At 37.2% G+C, this 22,405-nt stretch overlaps 1 protein-coding gene across 2 annotated transcripts in view; it reads right to left on the reverse strand.

The window, feature by feature from the left end:
* Positions 1–22,405, reverse strand: part of PTPRA (protein tyrosine phosphatase receptor type A) — a 152,926-nt gene that overhangs the window by 110,543 nt on the left and 19,978 nt on the right. For both annotated transcript variants that reach the window (XM_063075681.1, XM_063075672.1), the window contains exon 2: positions 3,365–3,438. In XM_063075681.1, the coding sequence (XP_062931751.1) occupies positions 3,365–3,391 (27 nt within the window). In that variant the 5' untranslated portion in view covers positions 3,392–3,438. The remainder of the gene's footprint in view (positions 1–3,364; positions 3,439–22,405) is intronic.

The following is a 22,405-nucleotide window of genomic DNA, read 5'->3' on the forward strand; positions in this document are numbered from 1 at the left end:
AAAAGCCACAGCTGTGTCCTTCAGACAAAGTTGCTTGGAGGTGGCAGGACAGAAGAGGACCTTGGTGGCCCCCAGGCCAGCAGTACCAATAATAGGGCTCCTGTGGACCCACAAAGGACTAAGGAGCCACAACAAATGAAAAAAAGGAGCCACTCAGAGGCTGGTGAGTCATCGCAAGGGACCAGAGCACAGCCCATCCCAAGGGAAGTGTTTGCAGTGCAGGCAGCGGGGTAGATGGGCCCACTGGGAGAACACTGGGGCACAGCAAGGACAGCTAATCTGCCCCCCAATCAGTGTAGGACCACTCGGTGGAGACTGGTCAGGAATATAGAACTGCAGGGGGTGCAGTCTGATGAAAAGACTCAGGCCCAGACCAGTGTTTTTACACAACCCAGGTGCACTGGATTTCACTAAACCCAGAAGTCCTATAAAGTCAACCACTGAAACCTGAACTGCACAAAAAGCTCTCCCCAGGGAATCAGCAGCAAAGCAGCAATTTTGCTCAACCACAGAGCTCAAGTACTGGTCTCCACAGGAAGTTCCTCCACCTTAGAAGTAAGCAAAGGACAACAAATTAGTTCTAGCACAGAGTTTAAGTGGTGGGAACAGCAAATAATCTAACACAGAACTGAAAGAAAAAACAGAGTACCCACTGGGGCCCACCCAGGGTCCTGAGGTATGGAGTCAGGTACCAGACCTTCTACCCACAACCAGTCACACTGCCAGTGCTTCCGCTGCCCGGGTCCTGGGGTATGGAGCTGAGAGCCACCAGCAAATAGGTAAGGAGCATGCCAAAAACGTCACCTCCACATGGGTGGCCCACCACAGCCACCACAATAACCACAGCTGCCACAAAAGTGGCTAAACACCACAACCACCATGCAGATGGTCTGCCAGCCACTGGAGTGTACTGATACAAAGAGAATCACCAGCAGAGACCAAAGAAAAGAAGAGGATGTCTCTCTCCACAAAGTCCATTACAGAGAGACAGAAGAAGCATGTGTTCTATGATAATATTATTGGGGGAACTGAACACACCTCCCAGCATTGGACAGATCATCTAAGCAACAAATCAACAGAGTAACCATTACTCTTTCAGAAGGAGAGAAGAAATCTAGGGTTATCAGAGGTGGGAGGGTGTAGGGAGAGGGGGATGGGGAGAGATTGGACAAGGGGCATAAAGAATTAGTACGATTTGTAACAATATATATGCAAGTAATATTGATTTGATCAACATATGTCAACGTTGAACCCCCAAAATATGTATAATCAATTATGATTCAATAAAAATAAAAATTAAAAAAAGAAAACAATAAACACACTGACTGGAGAGACATGGAGCATCTGATATGGGAATAGGTGCTCCAGGTAAGCCCTCTGCCTTCTTCAAAGTTTAACAGCCAGTTCTTGACCACTTACTCTAGAGGATGACAAGCCTTGCTCATGTGCCCAAGGGCTCTTATTCAGCTTTTTCACTCTTTCATTCTTACACATAAAAGAACAAGCAAAGACCACTAGACCAAGATAAACAGCAGCAGAAAAACATGACTGAAGAAAATAGGGATAATTCCAGGAAAAAACAAAACACTAAGAAACTATCACAAAACAGAATGAAATTTCTAAAAATCAGAAAACAAGAAATAGTTTTTTTCTTGTGGTAAAATATACATAAATAAAATTTATCATTTTCACTATTTTTAAGTGTATGATCCATTGGCAGTAAGTGCATTCACATTTTTGTGCAACCATTACCACTATCCATCGCCACAACTTCTTTATCTTCCCCAACTAAAACACAATAAACAATAACCCCTCATCCTCTCTTCACCCAACCCCTGGCAACCACCATTCTATATTCTCTCTCTATGAATTTGACTACTCTAGCTACCTCATTTAAATGGAATCACAGAATATTTGTTCTTCTGTATTTGGCTTATTTCATTTAGCATAATGCTCTCAAGGTTCATCAATGTTGTAGCATGTGTCAGAATTCCCCTCCTCTTGGGCCAAGCCCGTGGCGCACTTGGTAGAGTGCTGCGCTGGCAGCGCGGCGACACTCCCGCCGCGGGTTCGGATCCTATATAGGACTGGCCAGTGCACTCACTGGCTGAGTGCTGGTCACGAAAAAACGACCAAAAAAGAAAAAAAAAAAAAAAAAAAAAAGAATTCCCCTCCTCTTTAAGGCTGAATATTCATTGTATGTATATACTACATTTTGTCTCCATTTATCCACTGATAGACATTTTGGTTCATAGCATCTTATTCACAATAGCCAAATAGTGATTCTATTTATGTGAGGCACCTGGAGCAATTAAATTCATAGAGACCAAAGGTAGAGTGGTAGTTTCTAGAGAACAGGGGAAGGGAGAATGAGGAGTTACTGTTTAATGAGTACAGAGCTTCAGTTGAGGAAGATGAAAAAGTTCTGTAGAAGAATACTGCACAACAAAGTGAATGCATTTAATACCAAAGGACTGTACACTTAAAAATAGTTAAAATGATAAATTTTGTTATGTATATCTTACTACAAGAAAAAAAGGAAAAAAAAATAAAGAAATATGTATATGCACACATTAACACATAAAACCTTTTCAGTACTACAGAGGCTCTTTCACACCACCTTCCAGTCACAACTTCCTACCTCCTGCTGGAGGAAACACTAATCTGACTTCTATCATCACAGTTTAGATTTACCTTGTAACTGAACTACATGTACTTTTTTGTGTCTGCCTTCTTTCACTCAACCTGCTATCTGTGAGATTCATCCATGTAGCTTTATGTAGTGGCAATAGTCTGTTCCTTTTTATTGCTGAGTAGAATTCCATTGCATGAATATATCACAGTTTATTTAACTATTCACCTGTTTTTAGACATTTGATTATTTCCATTTTTTCTGGCTCTTATAAATAAAGCTGAAGTAAACACTTATATGCATGTCTTTGTGCAGACATATGTTCTCATTTCTCAAAGGTAAATACCTAGGAGTGGAAGTATGTTTAATTTTAGTAGATATTGCTAGTTTTCCAGAGTATTGGTGTTGTTTTACATTCCCATTTAAAACGTGAAGATCACCTGTGTTCTACCCACAGAAGCTCTCACTCAACAAAGACATGATGGCAGGGCACTAACTCTTAAAAAGCTCTTTAAGTGATTCTGACTTACCACCAGGTTGAGAACCATCATCTGAAAGGACGATAATTATAATGGTTTTTTAAAATAACGTTTTTAATCATAAAAAAATAAGCTACTCTTATAGCTTAGAAACAAAATGGAGTGGGAAAGAACCTGATTTTAGCTTTATTCTGTGAAGACACAAAGTTGGCTGACAAAAGCCTCCTCCCAGTTTTTGTTCTATTTCTCTTACCTTAGTTATTTGAACTGCATCATCCATCACCACTCATTGGAATTCCATAAATACCTTTTTTCTAATTGTGCCACCTGCAACCAAAGGAAGAAAAATCATTAGAAATATAAAGAGCCCTATTTAAACACTATGGATTGTTCTGAGAAGAGGAGTATACCCTAACAAGGTGATTCACAGAGATGTGCTTAAAATTCCAAGAATCTCAGAATAAAGCTCCTTAAACAGTTCAGATCACTGAAGAGTTCGTAAGAACTGAACCCAACAATAGATTAAGTCTTTCCAGTAGGGGCAGGATGGGACAGTCCTTCCTGGTCTCACAACTTGGACTATGCCACTTCAGGGTTGTTTATGTACCATTAGGTACCCCACCCCTCTAGGGGACATTTGGCAATGTCTGAAGATAGTTTTGATTGTCACACTGAGGGGAAGGGAGCTGTGCTACTGGGATCTATGGGGTAGAGGCCTGAGATGCCGCTAAATATCTTACAAATTACAGAACAACCCCCTACACAAAGAATGATCCAGCCCCATATGTTAGCAGTGCGAAGACTGAAAAACCCTGCACTGGTCAAAGACCCACTTTCAGATACAAGATTTGCAATTCATTAGCTAAGTGACACAGGCCAAATTTATTAACCTCTTTAAACCTCAGTTTTTTCTGTTGGAAAAAGAGTAGAATTTGAAGTAAATGTTCTCTCTCATTCTGATTCACCTGACACTAAAATAACCAAATATCTAAAAAAATAACAGCTAATATTTAAGCATATATACAATGGGCCAGACATCATATTCACGTGATTTTATGTGTTCTACCTCATTTAACCCTCAAAATAGCCCTGTAAGACAGATACTATTATTACCCCTGGTATTCAGATGAATAAGCTGATGCAGAGACTTGCCAAGGTCACAAAGCGATAAACAGCACAGCCAAAATTTGAACCCAGTCAATCTGATTCTGGAGCCCTCATTCTTACCATTATTTTCCCCAACCCCTTTGGACAGAGGTTTGAGTTAATTAACCACATCCCTCAATTTACAGCTCACTAAACACCATACCAGATTGCAGGTCAGAAACAGAAACAAGACACCATTTTCAGCTACAAATCAGCCAAGGTTAAGAAAATAAAATCCAAGGCTATTGAGGACCTGATGCCACAGGCTGCTCATACTTTGTATTGATGCTATAAACGACGTTTTTCAACACAAAAAGCCAAGAATGTTCACACTCTTCAATCTATTTTACTTCTGGGAATCTATTCAAATAATACAATTCTAAATACCTTGTTAAAAAAAATCTTATATAAACATGTTCATTGCTGTATTTTTATTAAGACGGAAAATTTAAAAACCTAGGAAATGGATACATAAACTAAGTAAGCACTTGTTGGAATATTATGCATCCATTTTAAAAGTTTATGTACTAAGGTCCACCAGGGCTCAATCCCTGTACTTGTCAGCCCAAAAATAAATAAATAAAGAATTACAGTAAAAGTTTATAAAGACTACAAAATATTTTATGTCATGGCAGATATGAAGATATACTGCTCAGATCCCCCTTCAAGAAAAGACTTCTCAGCTGTAAGGAATGTGGTTAGCTGACAGCTTCTTCTTGTTAGCTTCTTTAGAATCTGCCTCAGTTTTAAGCAGAGGGCACCATTTCCTCAGGTCTGGCCCCAGCCAACAACTGGGCAATGTGGTGATGTAAAAGCCTAGCCACTTCCACCCACTGTGGTACTCCCCTTTTGGACAATCTGGGTGGGCACAGACTGTCAGATGTACACTGGAGTCTCACATCTCCCCATGCCTGAACCTGTTTCCTTCCCTTTTTCTTCATAAGCATTACCCCCCAATAAGCCTTTTGACCTCCAACTCCATCTCAGTGTCTGCTTCCTGGAGAACCCAACTGGCACATAAATTAAGTGTATTTACATTGACAGAGAAACAAAAACCACTATGGGGGGAAAAGCTTGCAATAAACAAACCAAAATGTTAACAACTTTAGTTAGACTTCAATACTATCCAAGTATTCCTTATACAAAAGCATTGCTTACACATAATTCAAAAAAAATTAAACATTAAAATAAGACTTTATCCTAGATTTTGCTCCTGAGAAATGTTCCAATGGCAGGCTAAATTGGTACACTTTGTATGCAATGTGCCCAAATTCACCTACGGGTGAATCATAACCAAACTGCTGGTGTTCAAAAAAGGCACATACCCAGGTACTAAGGAACTAAAAGATCAGGCAGTGATTGTCACCAATATTCCATAAGCTCAGCTTCCTCATCTGTTTAATTAAACAGTCCATTTTTCTGTTTCACAGATGAGACTTATGCCCCAGACAAAATGACAATGACCGGATGAGCGAAGAACAGTTGTTGGCCTTGTTTCTCAATGCCTGGATCCATTTCTTTCCAGGTACACTATTAATGCAACTAAAAGCAGAAAGCACATTTAGTAAACAGTTCCAAAAAAGCTCTTATATTAAGATTATCCCAAGAATTATTCAAAATCTAGCTCTTTTACTCTTTCTATGAAAACTGAATGGTGGCATCTGATACTAACACTCCAGGTTTCCTTTCTGAGTGCTAGCTCTCTCGGCACATAAATAGGCTCAAGCCTTTATCATCTTAAAAAACGTCTTTTGAACAAACTACACCTGCAATGCCTCCTCATCCCAACTACCACTATCTCCCCTTTCCTTCCCTGCCAATCTTCTCAATAGTTCACACTTAAGTGTCTCTCCTTCTCCACCTCAAACCACTACCCTTTGACATGGGCCCTCACACCCAGTCTTTACAAGAACTGCTCTTGACTGATAGAGTCAACAGTGATCTCCAAATGAGAGATCTTTATCTTACTTGACCAAACTGCAGGACCTGACCACTCCCACAATTGCCATCATCACACCATCCACATTTCTTCTACTTAGTAGGAGTACCTAGAATTGTCCCCTATATGTTGGTGTTCCTCAGGGTTCCATCTTCGGCCTCCTCACTCTATACCAATGGTCCTCAAAGCTGGCTACACATTAGAATTTCCTGGGGAGCTTTTAAAAAACTATGGTACCCAACTCACACATCTTCCCCTAGCTCAGGTATATCAATCTCCATGGTGGTGGTGGAGGCAATGTCAGTTTGGTTTTGTTTGTTTTTAAGTATTCCAAGTGATTCTAGTGTGTGGCCAGAGCTGAGAACCACTCCCCCAGCCAATCTTGATCTCATCCTTTCTTCTTCCCATATCTATCTCTGCCCCAAGCTCTCCTCCGGACTCCAGACATATAAATGCCCTTGCCTTCTAGAACTGCATATCTCACAAGCACCTGTGATTCAAATAATCAACACTCATAGAAATATGCTATTTTCTTCTATATCCATTCTCCCTTAATTGCTTATCACAATGGATAAAAATCACCATTTACCCCAGAAGTCAGCAAACTTTTTCCATAAAGAGCAACATAGTAAATGTTTGGCTTTGTAGGCCAAACACCCTATGTTACAATTACTCAGTTCTGCTGTCCTAGCACAAAAGCAGCCATTGACAACACATAAAATTTCAGTATAGCTGTATTCCAATAAAACTTTATGAACATTGAGATTTGAATTTTACATAATTTCCACATGTCATTATATATTATTCTTTTGATTTTTTTTTTTTTCCCAACCATTAAAAGATGTAAAAACCATTCTTAGTTTGTGGGCTGTGCAAAAACTGATAGCGGGTCAGAGTTTGCCCCCCTGCCCAAGGCAGAAATCCTAGTTGTCCCAATTACCTCCTTTTCCTTTGCCACCAGTCAACTACTTGAACTGTTCCTGGCCTCCCCAAACTGACAGTAAGAACCTTGAGAGTAAGGACTATGTCTTAATACTGTCCACAGAGCCTAGCAGAGTGCCTAGAACACTGTAGGCAATCTATAAAAGGGCTCTTTCTTCAAGTCTTTCCACTAGTTTTTTTTTTTTTTTTTGTCTTTTTCGTGACCGGCACTCAGCCAGTGAGTGCACCGGCCATTCCTATATAGGATCCAAACCCGCGGCGGGAGCGTCGCTGCGCTCCCAGCGCCGCACTCTCCCGAGTGCGCCACGGGCTCGGCCCTTTCCACTAGTTTAAAACACACAGAAAATCCCACTACCATGAAAGGCAATTGTATATCCTACTAATTTGAATCTTTCTTTATCCTAAAACATCAGTTTCTTCTTATGGTTTTTTTTAGTTTGGCTTATTCTTGAACTTGATAGGAAGGTTTAAAAGGAAAAGAAAAACACAGCAAATTTTAAAACACATGAAATAAAGGCTCAGGCAGACATGGAGCATCTTCCTTATTAAGCAAAGTAATAATGATCATTGCTATTCAGTGCTTTAATAATAATTTGTTTTCTGGGTGCTTTTTCTGCTTGGATCTTCGAGATAATTAACTTGGTCAAATCTTGGAAGATGCCAATACAGCAGCTGATTAATCAATCAGAGATAAGCAGAACACATCAAAAAGCAATAGCTCAATAAGGATCAGAATAAAATAGTAGCAACCATTTATTAAGCACTTACTATGTGTCAAAATGTATAATGTACATTGCTTAATGTCACCTTCAAAGCATCTTACAGATGAAGAAACTGTGACAAAGACAGTTAAGTAACTTGTACAAAAACAACTTATAGGTGGCAAGACTGAGACTCAAAGCCAGGTATATATGCTTCCAAAATCTACTCTCATGCACTAGCTGAATAAAGCCTATAATCCATGTATGTCAACAGCCACATGAGGAAAAGGGCTTTCTCCAAAAGGAGCTGAATGGAAAGTTTCAAAGCCCTGTTTGAAATGAGTCATAATTGTCACAAAATTACAAAACTCCTAAGTATAATGTAATGTACACAGACAGTGAGGCTTTCCAATCACTGATAAAACAGGAAGAGCCAATTTGTTGATATGGCAGACCCCCCTATCCCAAAGAAGGGAAATAAAACCTTGTGGCAAATTAGAGAGACACAGCTATGGTTCAATTTCCTACTGTTAACAGAGCCACTGACAGGAAGTCTCATGTTTATATAGTAACCACTGGTCTTGCTATTCACCAAATTTCTGCCGTTTTGCTTCCTCAGGAAGCAGACAGGAAAATCAGGCAGTTATATTTTTTTAAAGAGGAGCTGCCTCTTTAAAAATAGAATATATGAATATGTAAAAAGTAATTTTATAGTTTGGCTGACACCCAATATTTCAGTATTTTAAACTCAATTTTTAAAGCACACAGTCTTATCTTTTTTTTTAAAATCTAGTAATACAGCAGTCTAGAAAATCTGTTAAAACTCTCTAGCTACTAAAATTTAGGAATGCTGGATAAATGCTAACATTTATTAATTATGTATAATTATATATAATTAATATATAATAATGATAATAATGACACTGGGACAACCAATATCCACATGCAAAAGAATGAGGTGGTAATGCAGCTGGTTAGAATATGGTATTATAATGTCAAGATCAATGGCCCATACTGCCCAGCTGTGAAAAAAAAAAAAAAAATGAAGTTGGATCATTACATAAACCATACATAAAAATTAACTCAAAGTGAATCAAAAATTTGAATATAAAAGCTAAAACTATAAAGTTCTTAGAGGAAAACAAAGAGGTAAATTTTCATGACTTTGGAAATAATTTAGGTATGACACTAAAAACATAAGCAACAAAAGAAAAAATAGATAAACTCGACTTCAAAATTAAAAATTTCTGTGCAAAGGACATGATCACGAAAGTGAAAAGACCAGTTGGTTAGCACACAGTGTTGTAACACCAAGGTCAAGGGTTTGGATCACTGTACCAGTCACCCGCCAAAAAAAAAAAAAAAGGGAAAAGACAACTTATGGAATGGGAGAAAATATTTACAAATAAGGGTCTAATAATCAGAAAATATAAGACACGCTCACAACTCAACAGCAAAGACACCTCCCCACCCATTAAAAAATGGGCAAAGGACTTAAACAGACATTTCTTCAAAGAAGACATACAAATGGCCAACAAGCACATGAAAAGACATTCAACATTATTAGTCATCATGGAAATGCAGAAAAAAACCACAATGAGATACCAATTCACTCTAAGATGGCTAATTATTTTTATTATTATTATTATTTTTTTTTTTTCGTGACCGGCGCTCAGCCAGGGAGTGCACCGGTCATTCTTATATAGGATCCGAACCCGCGGCGGGAGCGTCGCTGCGCTGCTAGCGCAGCACGCTACCGAGTGCGCCACGGGCTCAGCCCTAAGATGGCTAATTAAAAGAAAAGGAAAGGGCCGCCTGCCGCGGGTTCAGATCCTATATAGGAATGGCCGGTGCACTCACTGGCTGAGTGCCGGTCATGAAAAAGACAAAAAAATAATAATAATAATAAAGAAAAGGAAAATAAGTGTTGTCAGGGATGTGGAGAAGTCTTGTACACTGCTGGTGGGAACGTAGAATGGTGTAGCTGCTATTAAAAACAGTTTGACAGTTTCTCAAAAAGGTAAACATAGACTTACTATATGATCCAGCAATTCCACTCCTAGAATTCTACCCAAAGAATTGAAAACAGGTATTCGGACAAAAACTTGTACATGAATGCTCATAGCAGCATTATTTGCAATAGCCAAAAGGTAGAAACAACATAAAGTCCATTATTGGAAGAATGGATAAACAAAATGTGATATTGTACATGCAGTGATGTGATGGGTGATATTGGGCCTCAACTTGACTGGACTGAGGGATGCCTAGGTGGCTGGTGAAGCATTGTTTCTGGGTGTGTTTGTCAGGGTGTTTCCAGATGAGATTTGACATATGAGTAAGTGGACTGACTGAGAGAGTAAGACCTGCCCTTAATGTGGGCAGGCACCATCCAATCAGCAGGCAACCCAGCTGGGACAAACAGGCAGAAGGGAGACTCACTCTCTCTTATGGAGTGAGATGCTTTTTCTCCTCCTGACCTTAGACATCAGATTCCAGATTCTTCACCTCTTGGACTTGCACCAGTGGTCTCCTGGGGGGTCTCAGGCTTTCAGCCTTGGATTGGGGGCTGCACAGTCAGTTTCCCTGGTTCTGAGGCTTCCAGACTAAGTCACACTATCAGCTTCTTTGGTGCTCCAGCTTGTAGATGGCCTATCATGGGACTTCGCCACCTTTGTGACTGTGTGAGCCAATTCCCCCTAATAAATCCCCTTCCATATACTCTATAGGTTCTGTCTCTCTGGAGAACCTTGATTAATACAATGAAATATTATTCAGCTTTAAAAAGGAATGAAGTATTGATACATGTGATAACATGGATGAACCTTGAAAACATATGCTAAATAAAAGAAGCCAAAATGAAAAAAAAAGGTGGCACTAAACAAACTGTGAAAAGAACTTGTTTTTAGTATGAGGGCTGAAACAAGAAGAGAGAGCACTGCCTTATTTGTCCTCAGGTGGGAATATGCATGTTGGACAACTAAATTTTCACCCTTCTACACGTGTCCATGAACGACCACAAAAGCACTATAAGTATCTACTGATTTGGGAGTTACAAATAAATTTAAGCTAGCAAGTAGGTAAATTTGCAAATATAGAATCTGTGAATAATGAAGATCAACTATACTACTTTCCTCCCTGAATAATTCAATCTTAAAACTATTAGGTAGGGCTGAGCATGGATGGCATCCACGTGGTCTGGTAAGGAATAAAGGACTGTGCACATTCAAGGGGATTCGTAAATTAAATAAATATGAGGGTACTTCAAAAAGTTCATGGGAAAACGGAATTAAAACATGGTACCAATCTTTCCATGAACTTTTTGAAGACCCCTCATATATACATGCATATACTGAGAGGGCCCAGGAATGGTGATGCCCTAGTAGAAGCAACGCTCCAATAAGACAATCAGATCTGGTTTCTAAATACATTCTCCAATCAAAGGAACCAGGGCTCCTTGGTGAAATGACTAATTCCAGAGCTGGGGCAGAAGTATAAGAGCTTGGATCATCTTGTTGTGCCAGGGACATGATCAAAGAACAACAGGACATGTCAAAAGGATACAGAAAGGAGCCAGCCTGAACGTGCTTCCACTGGCCAAATCTGAGACAAATTCAGCAAAATAACAAAGTGTATTAATAGATAATGACTTACTGAGTAAAACAGAAATCCGTAAGTCCATACTGATATGTTAATAAGAAACAGGGAGAAAAAGTTTTCCCTTATAATGGCATGTCAATGAATCAATGAGGAAGAGATGATGACACTGGAAAATCACCACTTGGCAACCAGTGTAGCAATAATCCAGCCAAGAAATATCAATGGATGCTAATACTAGGTAGGATATAGTTTGATAAATGGGATATTTACATGGCCTTAAAGCACTTCCTCACAAAATAATTATTGATCACAAAGAGAAAAATATATAAATTTATGGTAGAGAAAACTGGCAGACACAACCTTAATCAAGTGATCGAGATTAATATCATGAGAAATGGAACACATGGAAACTGTACAGCACCCAAGAAGATGGAGTAAGAATATAGAACCATTTATATGGTATTCCTGACAAAATGCATAATCTGAATCTAAACATGAGGAAACATTAGGCCCACATTGAGGGACATTCCTCAAAATAATTACTTCCAAGTGTCAAGGTAATCAAGTCAAGACAGACATGACAACTAAATGTAATGCGTGACTCTAAACTGGATCTTCCTGATATACAAGACATTTTGGGGACAACTAGTAAAATTTGAACAGGGCCTGAGGAGTAGCTGGTAGTACTGTATTGGTGTTAAACTCCTGATTTTAATGGTTGTATTGTAGTTATACAGGAGAATGTCCAAACAAGGAAATATACACTAAAGCATTCAGGGCTGATGGGGCATCAACTGAGCCACTTACTCTCAAATGGTTCAAGGAACAAAAAGGCCCTTTGTATTATTCTTGCAATTTCTCTGTAAATTTTAAATTATTTCAAAATAAAGAAAATGTAAATACAACAAATAAGCACACGCGGATGTCCCAGTATTATAAAACCTAATTCTTCCTTAGTAAAATTTCTGAAAAGTACCCCATTGCCCCTACTCATTTTTACTGGCTTTCTAAAAATGGACCTAGTTTTCACAGCACTCCCACATAGAACTTTCTGTGATGCTGGAAATGTTCTATATATGTGCTGCCCAATATGGGGGCACATATGGCTAATGACTATCATATTGGACAGTGCAGATGTAGAGAACAGCAATTTGGCCATAAAAGATTAATGAGCTCTTTTCATAAAAAAAATAGTTTTAATACTCCTAAGATTTGAACACAAATTAAGTTACTTTAGTTTTTCTATACTTGCTAATGGACCAATAACCCTGTATATTTTTCAAAACTCCTGTCCTCTGATTTTTAAAATCAAATTCAATACCTGTTAGAAGCAACCATCTACCTCTCTTTAGTTTGAGAGTTTTGGGGGCTTTTTTAGACTGACTTCCCTTTTAGTATACCATTGCCATCAATTTATACCCTGTCTTCTCTACTTTTTGAAATAGGCCTTCCTAAAATCTAGGGGATTTGTATATATCTACCTAATACTCATATTCCCACCTTTGCTCTTACAAAATAAGATCCTAAAATCACTTACTCCCATACTACTTATACTTTACACTTTACTTTTAATACCTCGTGTACTCATCTTTGCCCCAGTCATAGCTGCTACAGTGCATATAACTGGTGCTACAAGTTTATTTACTGTCATGCTCAGCATAATATAATCCTGACCAGATCAGGTTATTTCAAGGCAAGCATATTATTCCTTTTCCTCATGAAATATACTTAATTATTGCTTAATCATTGCCATATTTAAGCCAAGATTTAAAAGTCAAAGGCTAATTTAATGACATCATCTACATAGACTATAGGAAAACGAAGCATACTTCATTAAAATCATCAGAACAGGCATTTCAAATTCTACTACTCCTTATTTGAATAGAAACAAATTAGCATTCTCATTCCCTGTGATTCACCTTGGTAACCTAATGCCTTGAGCAAACTCAGTAGTAGTGACTCACCTACCAGGCTCTGCTACTGTTCATTCAGAATAAGAAAAAACATTAGTTTGTATACAACAGGCTCATTAAGCTAACACCTGTGCCAAACATCTTTAGAAACATAACAAATCTAGAAAATCTGGAATCCTACCAAAAGTACAACTACTTTAAGGAAGAATTTGATTTTCAAGATTTCTCCACCCCTTGCTTCTTTAAAAACAAAAATAAAATTAAAAAGCAATTCAAAAATTCTAACACCAAAATTATTTACAAGATGCTTAATGGAACCAGCAAAATTCCACCTTCATACCAAAAAGCAAGCCTCAGCCTTCCAAGGCAACATGGCATCAATGCCAGCAGTGGCCATTACGTTGCCCCAGTAAGACACCCAGAAAGAAACGAAAGCCAGGACTGGGTGGGAAAATCCGATGTGGCTGCACAATCCTAAACTACATGTGCCCTGTCTCTTCTGAACCAGAGCAACATATATAGCATACCAGCAGTAGGAAAGGGACAGGAGTCTCACCTTCTTCTTCCTACCTCTGGGGTCAGGGATACAGAAAATTTAGGAACCAAAAAACCAAGCATCAATTCAAAAATCACATTTTCAGTTTTTTGCATTTTAAAAACTGATAAATGTAATAATACCGGTCTTCAGTAAAAATTTCAAGCAAAACTGAAGTGTATAAAGTGAAAGCCTCCCATGTTTTCATTTGTCTTTCCTAGTTCTGTACTGGATCAGTAGTTGACATAGCTTCCAATGTTTATATTTATTTGGTGAGTTGTCTTCTTGTGCCCTTTGCCAAAATGACTTCTTGTGTCATTTTTCTAATAAGGTTTTGGGCTATTTCTTCTTATTTGTAGGTATTCTTTTATACTAAGATATAGTAAGTAACCATTTCCTGACAAATGGTCACAAATATTTTTTTCCCAATCTGCAAATTATCTTTTAGCTTTGTTTATGGTATCTTTTCAAGCAAATTTTATGCAACCTTCTCCTTCTTGGATTCTGACCTTGGTTTAATGCTTTATACTGAATGGGGGGGGGGTGAGCAAACCATATGTTTTTGTAAGGCCTGCAAGCAAATAACTACTTTTACATTTCTAAAAGGCTGGGGAAAAAAATCAAAAGAATAATATTTAGTGACAAGTGAAAATTATATGAAATTCAAATTTCAGTTCCATAAATAATAACAAACACAGTCGTACTCACTCACTTATTTTTTGTTCACTCATTTTTAAAAAGACATATTAATTGTACATATTTATGGGGTACACTCATTTATGTATTATCTGGCTAGCTTCAACACTACAGTTGCAGAGTTGAGCAGCTATTTGTATACGAGGTGTCTTCAAAAAGTTCATGGAAAGATTTGTATTATTTTTCAATTCCATTTTTTCATGAACTTTTTCAAGTACCCTTGTATGTGGCACTCCACATAGCTTCATAATGCTGCTCAATGTATCACAAATCACAGTGACAAAATTATAACTCAACAGTGTTTCTAGTGCCACACGTGCATATTATGATGATGTAACACTTTATTTTGTATTACCTATACATAGCTATTATGTTAAAACAAGAAAAGAATATTTTGAGTATTCATTTTTTTTAAGGCACAGTGGAGGGTATGGATTATTTTGTTATCAAGTCATATGGGAAAGCACTGTGTTTATTACTCAATGACATTATAGCTGTGAATAAATTCAATATACATCAACATTACCAAACAAAGCAATGGTCACAATATTCCCAATTCATAGGAAAGCAATGGTTGAAAAAATTAGAAAATTTAAAGTAGAATATCTCATTTCAGCAGAAAGAGAGAGAGGAGAGTGAGAAGGAAAGTTTCTAAGTGGCTCATTTGTTAGCAAAGCAAGGAAAGTAATTTCCCAGTGGTGAGTTTATTAAATCACATTTGCAGCAGCTGAAGAAATGTATCCAGAGAAAATAAACTTGTATTAGCCTTTCAGCAAGACCAGTTGCTCCAAAAGTTGAGAATATTGTAAGATCGATAATCTTAATTTAAAAATTTAATTAAGGGCTGGCCCTGTGGCTCACTCGGGAAAGTGTGGCACTGGGAGCACTGAGGCTGCGGGTTCGGATCCTATATAGGGATGGCCAGTTCACTCACTGGTGCGGACAACACCATGCCGAGGGTTGCAATCCCCTTACCGGTAAAAATAAAAATTTAATTAAAAAACAAGGCACGTTTGGCTCAGTAGAGGGTGGTACTGACAACACCAAGGTCAGGGTACCAATCAGCCACCAAAAAAAAAATAAACAAACAAAAATCAATCAATAAATACACAAGGCAAATGATTTCAAGTATATTTCCATCTCTTTTGATGAGTTGACAGATGTTAGCAATACTGTTCAGTTTTTGTTTATTCAAGGAGTCAGTGCCAAGTTTAAAATGATTGAAGAATCAGCTTCTCTTTAATAGTCTGTGTTGAACAACTACAGACAAGAAGTTGGAAAAAAAAAACTAATTCAGTACAACCTGAAGTGAAATCTGCTAAGATTTGCTGTAATTGATAGTAAAAATACGTTTGGGGGTGGAAAAAGGCTCAGTTGGATGACTTACAAAGCTTGTGAAGAAGCTAAGTGGTTATTCATTATGTTTTTCATCAACAGGTACTCTGGAAAATATTTGCATTTATCATGTGTTATAGAACCAATAGTGTCGATGGTGAAGTTAATTTGCTGTCATGGACTTACCCATTATCAGAAATAAAGCTGAATCACCTGACTTGCCCGACCACACAGCAGTTCTGATGGTTTAGCAGCAGTTAAGTTTTACTGAGTTTTTTTTCTTTTTAGCATGGAGCTGAGACTGAAATTTTCCAAAACAATAAGACTGCGTTCAGCCACTATTATCAAACAATGAATGGCTTTGAAAATTAGCTTTTGCTGCAGACTTTAAAACATTTAATAAATTCAACCTAAAATCACAAGGCAGAACAGCACTTATATGTGAAACCTAAACTGTGGTTAAGTCATTTTGACAACTAACTTTTGAATCATAAGCAATGTCAAGCTGCTTTATACACTTCCAGTGCTGTCAAAAGTTAAAACAAGAAGTGAAATACCCATTCCCAAACAAATCTGCACTGGATATATTTACTTAGCTCAAACTACAGTTCCAGAAGCATTTTTTCGACCTTCGATACAAGTGCAAAGGAAATTTCCATATTTCAAAATCTATTTAACAGTGCAATTGTGGAGATTCCACCCAACCTTCAAGTGGAAGTAATTAATCTGCTAAAAGGCAAATATTGTAAGAAAAATGTAATATAAACGCTTCCCAACTGATTAATATGATCAAATAAAATCATACACTGTGGGCTGATATCGATATTTGGCAGTACATCTGTGTGAAGACATTTCCAAGATGAAATACATAAAATCTCATTACAGATCAGCATTAATAGATGAACAATTGCCATCAATTTTGATGATTTATTTATTTATTGAATAGGAAACACTATGAACCCCAATAAGCAAAATGTTATTACTCCAAAAAAGATCTCCATTTCTCTCATTAGTATACCTATATTACAAAAAATTGTATTCAATTACTACTATTTTGAATTTCATCATAAAAAATTTGTGAAAATGTGTTTTCTCTCTTGTTACATACATAAGCACCTACAAAATATGCTTGATTTTGCTTCTTGGACTACAAGGTCTAAAATAAAGTCTAAAATGTTTACTATATGGCTCTTCACACAAAAGACAGATGACTCCTGCTTTGGAGAATAGTTTTCTTCAGCCTGAGAATATGAGTATCTCCTCCACTTTCTTCTGAGATTGGTAACAATTTACCCAACACATATGTAACTTAAATATTTGATTTTTACTCAAAGCAAATACATGTACATTCATCTGCCAATATTTCGGTAGAAAGTCAAAACCTCTTCTTTGAGTATAGATCTGCTCATTAATGTTTCACGTTCTTTCTTGCATAAATCATATACACATTTGTCGTTTTAAATGACAATTTCTTTAAGGTGGAACAAGAATCTAGACGACTGTGAGACAATTGAATGTACAACTTTTAATAAGAATTTTATGATTACCCCCCGCCCCCATCTTTCATTCATTTCATTTCATTCAATTGTTCTTGCCTGCAACTAATAAGACAGTGATTTGGGGGAAGAAGGGATTTGTATTAATCCAATCTGTTCAAGATCTTCAAGTTAATTTTACTAAAAACAACTATATTTGCACTCATATTTCATTAGTTTACAGAATATTTAATTAGATTACAAAACTATAATAGTAAGCATATATATGGCATAAGCAGGTTTGGAACAAACATACTGACCCCTGAAAGTATAAAATTCAACTAGTGAGAGAAGAAAGTGAGATGTATGAGAGAGTAGCCTACCAGCCATGAGCATTCAGCTTTTTTTAGGAATCATTCAGTATATTCTAGAATAAAAATTAAGACTTTGGTTATTTCAGTAATTTGGTTACGTATACTTTACTTAACCTAGATTATTTGAGTTTAGTCTAAATTAGGAACCTTTATGTATTTTTTCCCCCAAGCAGCCCATGGTTGCAGGACCACAGTCAATCTTTCTCCCTGATTTTTAAATGCCACTTTCATCATATTCTAAATTCCCCTGCATTATCCAGGTCTGTTTCTGAGCTTTCTATTCTGCTCTAATTACTTATTTGTCTATTCTAACACAAATACCAAACTGCCTTAAATGCCTTTAACTTTATGATATATTTTACTATCTGGAGGATCAAGTGTCTCATAACTTCTACTGAGCACCAATTATTCACTTTCAAAATTTTCTGAACTATTGAATGCACTCTTCTAAATGAACTGCACATGGAATCTGCCAAGCTCTCAAAAGGGTCATGCAACTGGGCTTACAAATCAATTTGCATTAAATCTGTAGAATAATTTCGGGAGCATTGACATCTGTACAATATCTTTATAATATTTATATCTTTTAAAAAATTCTTTAATAAAGCTTTATAGTTTTCTTCACATTAGTCTTACATATTTCTTAAGATAATTTCTGCTCTCCTCTCTATCCCTATACTGTTTTCTAAATTTTTTAATTCTGCTAGTGTAGCACTTAACACAAGGAATTAAGTTTTGGGAAAAAAAAAAAAAGAATTAAGTTTTGTAAGAATAGGTCGTCCTCATCTCTTCATCCTCTTCCACGCACCCCTCTGAAACAGGAAGCTGTTGAGGGAAGAGGATGTGTTTTACTCACCTTTGTAATCTTAATACCTAGCACGATAGTGATCAATCGATGTTTACCAAATTGAAAAACACCTTGCTAAGTTATGGAAACCCAACAGTGAATCTTTAAAAGGGACAGGAAGACAGATGGTTTATTCATTTGGGGTAGGGTGGAGGTTCCTAAATCTTCCGCCACCCTTGTTAACCTAAAATAAAGTGTATATGTCAAATATACCTTCCTTCATTTAAAGGTCTTTCACCAATGAATTCAGTATAAACCTTCTCTGAATTTATTTTTCATCCTTTACAACCTCATCTATCATAATTTCTTATGTATAACTGGAATAGCCAAATTTTGCTGAGTGCTTTCTATAAATTAAGCATGTTACATAACTTAGCTCATTTACTCCACAGTTCAACCCCATGAAGTGGATGCTATCATTATCCCCCATTTTACAGATGAGAAAACTGAGGCACAGAGAGGTTAAGTAATTTGCCCTAGGTTACATACCAACAAGTAGCAGAGATGGGATATGAACCCAGGCAGTCCTTCTTCAGAATCTACAAAATATTTTAAAGAGCACTTTACTTCATATTTTCATTTCACTAGTGGATTAGATTACTGAGCTAGTTGAGAATCTTTGTGCTCATTGTCCTAAATAAAGCTTAGCACATCTACAACTCTTAACATTTTGAACCTTTAAAGTTAAAAATAAAAAATGTAAACCCTCAAATTATAATTAGAAATGTTTTAAAATATTCTAAAAAATGACTAAACATTAATCGTTCTATATTTTATAGGTCCTTCTGTTTAAATTAGGCAAGCACCTTTTGTTAAATCACTGTAATGCTGTTTAGCAACCTGTTAATACTTAACCAAATCCCTTAAGTTTATTCAACAACATTCCCAGCCACCCTCTAGGATGACTTGGAATCATTTGGCACCAATCTTCCCAAATGTATTATTAAAGAATTTCATGCTTTTAAAAGGAAGGATCAGATCAGTGCCGGCAGCTGCCAAGAATGAGTTTACTGCCTGGTTTCCATGACTGCATCAATCTGAGATCAGCAAAGGACAGAAGATGTATCCTTGGAAACCAACTCTTTGCTCCCCTCAATTAAGAAAAGGAATAGGAAAAAGAGAGAAAGCTTCAGAATAATTTAACTTGTGTTGAATGTGCCCATCGCACATGATAATCATGGGCCAAAGTCCTGTCCCAAACAAAGTTGTAAGAATCATGTGGTGCTTGAAGGAAAACTTCAAATTGGTTTTATCGAGATTATCTTATGATCTATATGCGATATTTTGATTCAATCTCTAAAAGAATCATAATAAAAGCTGTACCAATAAAAACTTTATGAATAGTATCTAATTGGGAACAATACTTAGCACTCCTCAATATCTTTACTATTCAACTGCATGCTAACACCTGAACTCTCCATACATCTTGTATGCTCTAGAAGTGCCCTTTGTTTTAGGTGTTGTATATTGTGAAATTTCAAAATGTGAGATTTTTTCAAATTAGGGAACAGTTTTAATATACTTACAAAAACAACTACACTTCATAAGTTTACAGGCACATTCATCTCAATTACATTTCTAAGGCAAGAACTTACAATGAAGTACAAATGAGTTTTAATGAAATATATATTAAGTACAGCCTCCCAGGTTTTCTTAAACCAGGACTCTTACCACCTCTCCCTCCCTGGAACTATAAATATACTTCCTGTCATCAATAGCAATGGCTGGAGCAACCCCTCTGTTCAAAAGAACTAAAAATATGTTATTGTACATATCCTCCCCTTCTGCTAACCACCCACCATTCCAAGAGGAACTGACAGAGGGAAATGCAAAGCTGTGTAAAGTTCAGCTGAGAGCAGTGCCTAAACTGTAATTTTCCTGAAAGAAAAAAAAAATTAGGCTAGCTCCAACTGAATGATGTTTAGGGAAGTATTAATTAGCTATTACAGGGTCAGAGTAAATTTTAAAAAATTTTAGAGAAGCTGTTCTTGATCACAATTTATATTTTACATTTCCTTAAATGTTATTTAGGGACCCATGTTATTTAATCAAACCATGGTAGCAGAAATTTGTGCATATGGGAACCATGAAAAGTGAGGACTGTCTGTGTTTAAAAATAGCTCGTGGAACTTGAGGGAGTGATTAGCCAGTGCATTCAGTGTCTGGGGCCATGATGATGGCCCTCATGGTCAGGAGATTGTAACCTACAGAAGGATGGAGTAATACGGATAATGAGAGCCAGATTTTTCAATGTTAGAGAAGGGAAGTACAAATACAAAAAAAGGAAAAACTAGAAAAAAAACCTATGGCACTGGATTGGAATTAGGAGTATCCAAGTGAAATCATGGTTTTCAGGTCTGGCCCATTAGCTCAGTTTGTTAGAGCATGATGATATAACACCATGGTCAAGGGTTCGGTCCCCATACTGGCCAGCCGCCAAAAAAAAAAATCAGAGCTTTTAGTATTTATAGGCAGATATTATAGATGTTCGTGTGTGTTTATATACATATGTATGTACAGACATGCATACATATCTGTAATAATCTTTCTCAATATTCTGCAGTTGATTATTTGGCATCTTGAAGGCATGGGCCAAACTAACAGCTAAAGTTGTTTACATTCATACCATCCTTATGTTTTGGAAGGTACATAGAAATCATATTACACACCCTCCAACCACAGACCTCAACATCTGTGCTTTGCTTCCTGCCCCATAGGGGACATTGCCACCTAACAACTTCCCACCATCATAGTAAAAAAGGATCTCACCCATGCCTTCCTCTAGCTTCTTCTGCCTCTTGACCCACCTTTCCCCATATGGTCCTACATAGCATGGTGTGCATTCTGCTTCTGTGAGTAATAAACATTCAATGGTATTGACCTCTCTGTGTTGTCACTCACTCATACCTCTAAATTAAATCCCAGGTGCATTTTAAGACAATATCCCAGTTCTGTCCTCAAATAAAGCCTAAGAGCAATAACGCCCCAGTAGCAAGGAGTACATCTAGTGCCCAGATCTTGTTTTCTAAATACATTCTCTAATAAAAGGAACCAGAGTTCCTTGACAAAATGGTTGATACCAGGACCAAGGCAGCAAAAGTATAAGATAAGCATGAAAAATCTCGCTGGGCCAAAAAGTAAGGAGGAAAAAAGTGATCAAAGAACGATGGAGACATGAAAAAACAACACAGGAGCCAGCTTAAAGGATTCCCCACTGGCCAAATCTGGGACAATTTGAACATCGAAATAAATGATATATGAATAAAACAGAAACCCATGAGTCCATGCTGATATGTTTAAAAGATTTTTTAAAAACAGGGCGAGAAAGCTTTTCCTTATAGTGAAATGCCAAATGGTGAATGCAGAAGGAATGATGAAGCTTTTTAAATTCACCATCTGGCAACCACTACAGCAATAACAGATTAAGGCACGAATCGTTAATGGATGCTAAGACTAGTAGGTGAAAATTTGATGAGAAATGGGCCATTTACATAGTCTCAAAGTATTACCCCACAAAATACATACTATTTACTTATTAATTACTAAGTACAAAATACTTTTGAACTCATTTTACAGAAACCTGTCAGACAACATCTTAACCAAGTGATAAAACTGAACATAACCAGTAATGGGACAAATTTGACATGTGCCTCTTGATCTGATGCAGTGAGAAGAGCACAACATCACGTCTGTGGCATTTCTGCCAATTTGCAGACTAACGCAAACTAAAAAACACTCTACAAAGTAATTGGCCTACTCTTCAAAAATGTCAAGATCATTGAAAAGAAGGAAAG

Source organism: Cynocephalus volans, chromosome 1 (genome assembly GCF_027409185.1).
Source record: "Cynocephalus volans isolate mCynVol1 chromosome 1, mCynVol1.pri, whole genome shotgun sequence".
Taxonomy (NCBI): domain Eukaryota; kingdom Metazoa; phylum Chordata; class Mammalia; order Dermoptera; family Cynocephalidae; genus Cynocephalus; species Cynocephalus volans.